We start from the raw sequence: 10,494 nt of genomic DNA, 5'->3' as shown, positions 1-10,494 counted from the left end.
CCACTTTCACTTCAGAGTGATAGTACACCTGCTCAGAGAGTCACCCACACAATGTCAGGACTATCTGATGTATAATTCCAAAATAAAAGCCCTCTAAAAACTCATATTTAAGCTGCTTTGTCTGTCAATTTGGATTGGTTTAAAAAGGAAACTCCCTGTTTCCACAGACCACTTTGACTTCAGATAACCAGTACCACCTCCTCATTGTCACTCCCACAATGTCAGGACTATCTGGTGCAATATTACAAATTGAAGTCCTTCAAAAACTCATAAGATGTTTTGTATAACAGTTTAGATTGGTATAAAATGGAAACTCTGTTTCCACAAACCATTTTCACTTCAGACTGATAGTGCATCACCTCAGAGTATCACTCACACAATGTCAGGACTGTCTAATGATTCAGATAAGTAGAAAACGTACTCGGTTACTAACGTAACCTTGGTTCCCTGAGATACAGAATGAGTACTGCATCTGCGAAGACACTTTGGGGGGAAAACTCCTTTTTCTCTGATGACTGAAGCCTTTCAATAATGCAGTGTAACTGCACGGCCTTGGCATTGGTTCGTGCAGTGAATAAAAAAAATTAACCAATGGCTCGGCAGCAGAGCTGCACAAGCCTATGGTGACAAAGCCCGCCAGAATGGGCGGGGCCATCTGGCTATATAATCGGGCATTTCACTGTAGGATCCTCAGGTTACTTCGACTGAAGTGACGACTGAGTCGTGCAGCTACATAGCATGGCAAAGTACGCAGTACTCGTTCCGTATCTCAGGGAACCAAGGTTACGTTAGTAACCGAGTACGTTCCCTATCGATACTTCACTCGTACTGCGTCTGCTCACTGCGTTATTGAAAGGCTTCAGTCATCGGAGAAAAAGGAGTTTCCCCCCCAAAGCATCTTAGAAGCACTCGTACTAGAAGCAGTACGAGTGAAGTATCAATAGGGAACAGTATCTCGTCGTGTCTACTTTCTACTTTCACTTCAGATTGATAATACGCCTTCTCATAGTATCACTTACACTACTTTAGGAGACAAAACACAAAACAGTGTATAATGTTTTGGTGGGCTCTTATTTTGGAATTCAACATCAGAAAGTCCTGAAGTGGTGTAAGTGACACTGTGAGAAAGTGTACTGTCAATCTGTGGGGAAACTATAATGTGGAAATCAGAAGTTTCTTTTTTATACCAATCTGAAATGACAGACAAAACAGAATTTGAGTTTTTGGAGGGCTTTCATTTTGGAATTGTAAATCATATAGTCCTGACATTGCATAAGTGACGCTCTGGGGTGGTGTGCTATCAATCTGAAGTGCAAATAGTTTATGGAAACAGGGACTTTTCTTTTTATAGCTATCTGAAAATATGGAAAATACAGGTTATATGCAAGTTTTTTTTGAGGGCTTTTATTTTGTCATACAGCAACAGACAGTCCTGGCATTGGCCCAGTGGCACTCTGGGGTGGTGGACTGTCAATCTAAATTGAAAAGGGTCTATGGAGCTATCCAAAATCACAGGCAGAGCAGGTAGAATATGAGATTTTGGAGGGCTTTTTGTATGTAATGCAACTTCAGATCGTCCTGAAACTGGCTGAGTGACACCCTGGGGTAGTGAACTGTCAATCTGAATTGAAACTGGTCTGTGGAAACAGGGAGTTTTCTTATTAGAGCTATTCAAAATCAAAGACAAAACTTGCCATATATGAGTTTTTGGATGGCTTTTATTTTGTAATGTAACATCAGACAGACCTGAAACTGGCTGAGTGATAACCTGGGGCAGTGGAATATTAATCTGAATCGAAATTAGTCTGTGGAAACGGGGAGTTTCCTTTTTAGAGCTATTCAAAATCACAGGGAGAACAGGTAAAATATTAGTTTTGGGGGGGCTTTTATTTTGAAATGTAACATCAGACAGACCTGAAACTGGCTGAGTGACACCCCGGGGTAGTGAACTGTTAATCTGAATTGAAATTGTTCTGTGGAAACAGGGAGTTTCCTTTTTAGAGCTATCCAAAATCAAAGACAAAACTGGTAGAATGAGTTTTTGGAGGGCTTTTCTTATGTAATGCAACGTCAGATCGTCCTGAAACTGGCTCAGTGACACCCTGGGGTAGTGGACTGTCAATCTGAATTGAGATTAGTCTGTGGAAACAGGGACTTTCCTTTATAGAGCTATTCAAAATAAAAGACAAAACCAGTCATTTGAGTTTTTGGAGGGCTTTTATTTTGTAATGGGAAATCAGACAGTCCTGACACTGGGGAAATGACATTCTGGACTGGTCTACTGTTAATCAAAAGTGAAACTTTTTTGGTGAAAACAGGAAGTTTTCTTTTTATAACTCTGTGAATTTACAGATAAATATGGTTATATGCAAGTTCATGAAAGGGTTTTATTTTGTTATTTCTCATCAGTTATTTTTATTTTATTTGAAAATTCTACATTTAATATTACTCAACATTTTAAGTCATTTTCATTTTTATCAGACCGTTTTTTAAACATTTGTATAATTTTAAATATATTAATTCATTCATTGACAGAGAAACTGGCTCAATAAATGAATGCCAGAGATCACTTTTTCTTTGATCTGAGTTTTACACGCCATTACCGTAATACCGTATACTACCTAGTATATGCGCGCACCACAAAACAACGTGGCGGCTAGACTGACCGTGTTTTTCAAAGTGGAGGCTGGCTTGACCGCAGTCTTTAATGTCACCCACTGAGTGACAATCACAGCAAAAGACAAAAACTGTATACAATTTAAACCTGAAGCACTAAAAACAAAACTTTAATGTTTTGTATTGCTTGGAGGACACAGTAACGAATTAAACGGTAAATGTAATGACTGCAGTTATAAAAACAAACAGGTGAAATACACTTCGCCCTCTGAAGTGCATACTTGACATACCAACCGGCATTTTAGCTCACCGGCTACCGTTAGCACCTCCGATCTACGCCTGTAGACAGCTCTAATACCGTACTAAACCAGGTAAGTCAATGAGAATGTAATCGCTTCTAAAGGGACCGGTTTCTTACCGCTATCCGGATCGGTGTACATCTGGTGGCAGTCCCGTAAGATGCGCTCGTCGCAGGACACACTGCTAGATATTGAGTCGGCATTTGCAGCACTCCTGCTTTTGATTTTCCCGGACATTGTGATGCGAAATTACCGGCTTTAATAAAGGAGATTGTATTTTATCACTTACAAAGTAAAATCCACCGGTGAAATAGTTTGAAAAGAATGAAATGAAATAGAAAATTACTTGCATCCAAAATGCAGTTCAAATCGCCCCGGTCTGCTGGGTAACGCTGGCCACGTCACCGATGAGCGCAAAGAGTTGTGGGAGTTGTAGTCTTTATCCGTTTCACTCGAGGTGGTTCTGATAATTAGGTCAGAGAAGCTGCCTCTTGTTTCCGCCTAGTTTATTTATAAACCACGTTGTCTGTAGAGTATTATATAACCATTCAACATTTCGGAGTTGTGTCCTTTGAACTAGTGAAAAGCACCGCTAATTCATTTGAGAGTTTTTTTCGCGCTCTTTAAGATAGTTTGCGGTTTGATATTCAGATTTCATTTGGCTATAAATATGCAGTGCGCTGTCATAGACATGCACCAGTTTCAAGACGATCTGATGTTGCATTACATAATAAAAGCCCTCCAAAAACTCATATTCTACCTGTTCTGCCTGGTGATTTTGAATAGCTCTAAAAAGTTCTCCCTGTTTCCACAGACCAGTTTCAATTCAGAATATTAGTACACCACCCCAGAGTGTCGCGCCCACAAATTTCTGGATCTGATGTGTAATTACAAAATAAAAGTCACCCCAAAACAATTTTGTCTGTTTATTCTGATTGTCAATCTGAATTGAAATTATTTTGTGGAAACAGGGAGTTTCCTTTTTTAGAGCTATCCAAAATCATAGGCAGAACAGGTAGAATATGAGTTTTTGGAGGGTTTTATTTTGTAATGCAACTTCAGATCGTCCTGAAACTGGCTGAGTGACACCCTGGGGTAGTGAACTGTCAATCTGAATTGAAACTGGTCTGTGGAAACAGGGAGTTTTCTTATTAGAGCTATTCAAAATCAAAGACAAAACTTGCCATATATGAGTTTTTGGATGGCTTTTATTTTGTAATGTAACATCAGACAGACCTGAAACTGGCTGAGTGATAACCTGGGGCAGTATCTGAATCGACTGAATCGAAATTAGTCTGTGGAAACAGGGAGTTTCCTTTTTAGAGCTATTCAAAATCACAGGTAAAATATAGTTTTGGGGGGGCTTTTATTTTGAAATGTAACATCAGACAGACCTGAAACTGGCTGAGTGACACCCCGGGGTAGTGAACTGTTAATCTGAATTGAAATTGTTCTGTGGAAACAGGGAGTTTCCTTTTTAGAGCTATCCAAAATCAAAGACAAAACTGGTAGAATGAGTTTTTGGAGGGCTTTTCTTATGTAATGCAACGTCAGATCGTCCTGAAACTGGCTCAGTGACACCCTGGGGTAGTGGACTGTCAATCTGAATTGAGATTAGTCTGTGGAAACAGGGACTTTCCTTTATAGAGCTATTCAAAATAAAAGACAAAACCAGTCATTTGAGTTTTTGGAGGGCTTTTATTTTGTAATGGGAAATCAGACAGTCCTGACACTGGGGAAATGACATTCTGGACTGGTCTACTGTTAATCAAAAGTGAAACTTTTTTGGTGAAAACAGGAAGTTTTCTTTTTATAACTCTGTGAATTTACAGATAAATATGGTTATATGCAAGTTCATGAAAGGGTTTTATTTTGTTATTTCTCATCAGTTATTTTTATTTTATTTGAAAATTCTACATTTAATATTACTCAACATTTTAAGTCATTTTCATTTTTATCAGACCGTTTTTTAAACATTTGTATAATTTTAAATATATTAATTCATTCATTGACAGAGAAACTGGCTCAATAAATGAATGCCAGAGATCACTTTTTCTTTGATCTGAGTTTTACACGCCATTACCGTAATACCGTATACTACCTAGTATATGCGCGCACCACAAAACAACGTGGCGGCTAGACTGACCGTGTTTTTCAAAGTGGAGGCTGGCTTGACCGCAGTCTTTAATGTCACCCACTGAGTGACAATCACAGCAAAAGACAAAAACTGTATACAATTTAAACCTGAAGCACTAAAAACAAAACTTTAATGTTTTGTATTGCTTGGAGGACACAGTAACGAATTAAACGGTAAATGTAATGACTGCAGTTATAAAAACAAACAGGTGAAATACACTTCGCCCTCTGAAGTGCATACTTGACATACCAACCGGCATTTTAGCTCACCGGCTACCGTTAGCACCTCCGATCTACGCCTGTAGACAGCTCTAATACCGTACTAAACCAGGTAAGTCAATGAGAATGTAATCGCTTCTAAAGGGACCGGTTTCTTACCGCTATCCGGATCGGTGTACATCTGGTGGCAGTCCCGTAAGATGCGCTCGTCGCAGGACACACTGCTAGATATTGAGTCGGCATTTGCAGCACTCCTGCTTTTGATTTTCCCGGACATTGTGATGCGAAATTACCGGCTTTAATAAAGGAGATTGTATTTTATCACTTACAAAGTAAAATCCACCGGTGAAATAGTTTGAAAAGAATGAAATGAAATAGAAAATTACTTGCATCCAAAATGCAGTTCAAATCGCCCCGGTCTGCTGGGTAACGCTGGCCACGTCACCGATGAGCGCAAAGAGTTGTGGGAGTTGTAGTCTTTATCCGTTTCACTCGAGGTGGTTCTGATAATTAGGTCAGAGAAGCTGCCTCTTGTTTCCGCCTAGTTTATTTATAAACCACGTTGTCTGTAGAGTATTATATAACCATTCAACATTTCGGAGTTGTGTCCTTTGAACTAGTGAAAAGCACCGCTAATTCATTTGAGAGTTTTTTTCGCGCTCTTTAAGATAGTTTGCGGTTTGATATTCAGATTTCATTTGGCTATAAATATGCAGTGCGCTGTCATAGACATGCAAATAATACCGAATATCATTCTCCATGATTTGTGAATTCAGGTGATGCTGTCCTTCGGGCCGAAATCAGGGTTTTTTTCGTAGCGACTCTTAATTTTATAATGCCTATAGCTCCAAAAGTTGGACACTTAAGAGGAATGAAACCGGTGTCATCTTCACCAGCTTGAGCTTATACACATATACACTTGTACACTTTGTTTGATAATAAAGTTTTGGTTGTTGTACCTTTCCTTGAGTACTTGGCTTCATTATTCTGATTTGCGAAAGTTTCACAGTATAGCTTTTGTCAGTTAACCCTTTCTTGATTCCTTAACTATTCTGATCATGAAAAATCTCACAGTGGAGTGTTGGTCAGTTAACCCTTCCCTGATTCATTCTGGACTGGTCTACTGTTAATCAAAAGTGAAACTTTTTTGGTGAAAACAGGAAGTTTTCTTTTTATAACTCTGTGAATTTACAGATAAATATGGTTATATGCAAGTTCATGAAAGGGTTTTATTTTGTTATTTCTCATCAGTTATTTTTATTTTATTTGAAAATTCTACATTTAATATTACTCAACATTTTAAGTCATTTTCATTTTTATCAGACCGTTTTTTAAACATTTGTATAATTTTAAATATATTAATTCATTCATTGACAGAGAAACTGGCTCAATAAATGAATGCCAGAGATCACTTTTTCTTTGATCTGAGTTTTACACGCCATTACCGTAATACCGTATACTACCTAGTATATGCGCGCACCACAAAACAACGTGGCGGCTAGACTGACCGTGTTTTTCAAAGTGGAGGCTGGCTTGACCGCAGTCTTTAATGTCACCCACTGAGTGACAATCACAGCAAAAGACAAAAACTGTATACAATTTAAACCTGAAGCACTAAAAACAAAACTTTAATGTTTTGTATTGCTTGGAGGACACAGTAACGAATTAAACGGTAAATGTAATGACTGCAGTTATAAAAACAAACAGGTGAAATACACTTCGCCCTCTGAAGTGCATACTTGACATACCAACCGGCATTTTAGCTCACCGGCTACCGTTAGCACCTCCGATCTACGCCTGTAGACAGCTCTAATACCGTACTAAACCAGGTAAGTCAATGAGAATGTAATCGCTTCTAAAGGGACCGGTTTCTTACCGCTATCCGGATCGGTGTACATCTGGTGGCAGTCCCGTAAGATGCGCTCGTCGCAGGACACACTGCTAGATATTGAGTCGGCATTTGCAGCACTCCTGCTTTTGATTTTCCCGGACATTGTGATGCGAAATTACCGGCTTTAATAAAGGAGATTGTATTTTATCACTTACAAAGTAAAATCCACCGGTGAAATAGTTTGAAAAGAATGAAATGAAATAGAAAATTACTTGCATCCAAAATGCAGTTCAAATCGCCCCGGTCTGCTGGGTAACGCTGGCCACGTCACCGATGAGCGCAAAGAGTTGTGGGAGTTGTAGTCTTTATCCGTTGTGGTTCTGATGGTTCTGATAATTAGGTCAGAGAAGCTGCCTCTTGTTTCCGCCTAGTTTATTTATAAACCGTAGAGTATTTAGAGTATTATATAACCATTCAACATTTCGGAGTTGTGTCCTTTGAACTAGTGAAAAGCACCGCTAATTCATTTGAGAGTTTTTTTCGCGCTCTTTAAGATAGTTTGCGGTTTGATATTCAGATTTCATTTGGCTATAAATATGCAGTGCGCTGTCATAGACATGCAAATAATACCGAATATCATTCTCCATGATTTGTGAATTCAGGTGATGCTGTCCTTCGGGCCGAAATCAGGGTTTTTTTCGTAGCGACTCTTAATTTTATAATGCCTATAGCTCCAAAAGTTGGACACTTAAGAGGAATGAAACCGGTGTCATCTTCACCAGCTTGAGCTTATACACATATACACTTGTACACTTTGTTTGATAATAAAGTTTTGGTTGTTGTACCTTTCCTTGAGTACTTGGCTTCATTATTCTGATTTGCGAAAGTTTCACAGTATAGCTTTTGTCAGTTAACCCTTTCTTGATTCCTTAACTATTCTGATCATGAAAAATCTCACAGTGGAGTGTTGGTCAGTTAACCCTTCCCTGATTCATTTACATCACTATTTTGATTTGTGAACACTTTCACAGTTCACTACAGGTCAGCAGACCCAAACTGAACGCAAAAGTCTTAGTATAACGAATCGAACTTCAGAATGTAAGAAGAAGCAACCTTCTGATAAAGCGTTAGACAGGCACCTGTAAAAAGGAGCGTTGTTCACATGAGGCATTAAACTGACCTCTTGATATTCTGTTGTCATTGATTCCCCACTTTAATCATGAATTTGACCCTCAATTAAACACACCTGAACCAGCTAATCAAGCTCTTAATAGGCATACTAGAAACTTGAAGGCAGGTGTGTTAAGGCAAGTTGGAGTTAAACTCTGCAGGACACCGGCCCTCCAGGACCGAGTTTGGGCACCCCTGTGGTAGCACATCCTGATGGCCGTATTGAGCTTGTCAGGATACCCTAGTCAGATTCTAGGCCGTCGTGAACAATAGCTTGCTGCTGGAGCTAGTTTTAGTCTGGCCAGTAGGGGGTGCTCATTCCCTGACTTGTATGGGTGCAAAAGTTTTGAGCTTGTCAGGATGCACTACCCCTCTATTAGAGCAGCTTCATTAACGCGCAGAATACAAATGTAGCTGTTGCATGCAGTAGGCAGAGACTGGTTCCTCACTAAAGCTAAGCAGGCCAGAGTCTGGTCAGTACACTGGTGGGAGACCATTTGTGAAAATGTAGCTTTCTGCTGCAGCTAGTTTTAGTCCAGCCAGCAGGGGGTGCTCATTCCCTGGCTTGAATGGGTGCAAAAGTCTTTGTATAACGAAACTGACTTCAGTGTGTTAAAATAAGCAACCTTTTGATAAAGCGTTAGACAGGCACCTGTAAAAAGAAGCGTCGTTCACGAGGCATGAAACTGGCCTCCTGACATTCTGTTGTCATTAATTCCCCACTTTAATCATGAATTTGACCTCATTGTTTAAGCTGGTAGCGCATCCTGATGGTCGTATTGAGCTTGTCAGGATGCACTACCCCTCTATTAGAGCAGCTCTATTAAGGTGCCGACAACGAATGCAGCAGCTGCTTGCAGTAGGCAGTCTGGTCCCTCTAAGCGTCCAACTTTTGGAGCTATAGGCATTATAAAATTAAGAGTCGCTACGAAAAAAAAGATAACAACCTAATTTCGGCCCGAAGGTCAGTGTCACCTGAATTCACAAATCATGGAGAATGATATTCGGTATTATTTGAATGTCTATGACAGCGCACTGCGTATTCATAGCCAAAAGAAATCTGAATATCAAACCGCAAACTATCTCTACTGCGGTGCTCTACAGTGCTCTACATTATACTAATCCTTGCTCGTGTGTGTGTAATAAAATGCGTCAATATACGCGTAAGAAGTTCCATTAAATACCAAGTCCATCATATTTAAGATCACTGTGCATTGAAAATGTTCATATATTTTCCATGTTCATTCTTGTACAATTGTTCAGTGTACATTGTATTGTACACTATACTTTTGTTTATATTGTATCATTTTAACATTGAAGAATATTGAATCGAATAGTGTACTTTAACATTGAAGTACACTGCTTCCTAACCAATTTTCAGCAAAAAAAGCAAACAAAACAAAAAACAGTTTTAATTTACCCTATACTTTAATGTAAAGAATTCAGGTTAATGTAATACACTTTAATGGTTTAGCATTCAAAGAAATACTCTGCTACACAATCATAAACACATTTACTTGTCTGCTCTAACATGATCAGATCAATGTCTCTGTACATGCTGCTCAAAGTTAGACTATACTTAATACGTTTCTCATAGACAAAAAAAGAAAAAGAAAAAACAAAACACGAAACAAGACAAACAGAGAAAAATTTGTATCCCAATTACATCTTATAAGCTGTAATTGAAGTGTCTTAAGAATGTCAGTCAACTGTGGACATCTCTACAGCAACAAGCCTGCTGCTCGCTCGCTCGCTCACATACACGAGCAGATGTTCATCTGTTGGGATTCCTCAGTGACTTGGTAAAGTAAAAGATGAATTCAACCAAAATGACTGAATTTGGAGGCATGAATCATCCTTTATGCAAACTCTCTCACATACACACATATTGCACATGATCCACTCTAAGCCCCACACACACACACAAAAACAACATACAGTAAAGTAATTTCACTCGCACCACCTCGTTCACAAATACCTCGCTCTTTAAAGTAAAAATGAATTGAATAAAAAGACATTGGATCTTGGCATTTTGATCATTTGATCATACTATATCCAAACCTCATGAACTGCATTTGAGGGCTTATGTTACCCCCCCAAATAAAGCAAGAATTCTTTGAAACTGGATTTAAGTAGTTGATCATTTTAGCACAGTTTCTTTCAAGCATGCCTCACACACAAGCACACCTTCAAATACATATAAAAGGCACAAACACACACAAA

General features: G+C 39.0%; 1 protein-coding gene across 2 annotated transcripts in view; it reads right to left on the bottom strand.

Moving 5' to 3' along the window:
- The window catches only part of LOC107690281 (uncharacterized), a 17,205-nt gene extending 13,843 nt beyond the window's left edge, over nt 1–3,362 (bottom strand). Inside the window, exons 1-2 of one of the 2 annotated variants that reach the window (XM_016488572.1) lie at nt 3,262–3,362; nt 3,035–3,171 (exon numbers count right to left, since the gene is read on the bottom strand). In XM_016488572.1, coding sequence (XP_016344058.1) covers nt 3,035–3,152 — 118 coding nt within the window. In that variant the 5' untranslated portion in view covers nt 3,153–3,171; nt 3,262–3,362. The remainder of the gene's footprint in view (nt 1–3,034; nt 3,172–3,261) is intronic. The other variant, XM_016488571.1, reaches the window with a different exon arrangement.
- Nucleotides 3,363–10,494: the final 7,132 nt, after the last annotated feature.

This window comes from Sinocyclocheilus anshuiensis, unplaced genomic scaffold (genome assembly GCF_001515605.1).
Source record: "Sinocyclocheilus anshuiensis isolate Anshui unplaced genomic scaffold, SAMN03320099.WGS_v1.1 scaffold461, whole genome shotgun sequence".
In the NCBI taxonomy this organism is placed as follows: Eukaryota; Metazoa; Chordata; class Actinopteri; order Cypriniformes; family Cyprinidae; genus Sinocyclocheilus; species Sinocyclocheilus anshuiensis.
This window is presented reverse-complemented; position numbering and strand designations above follow the sequence as displayed.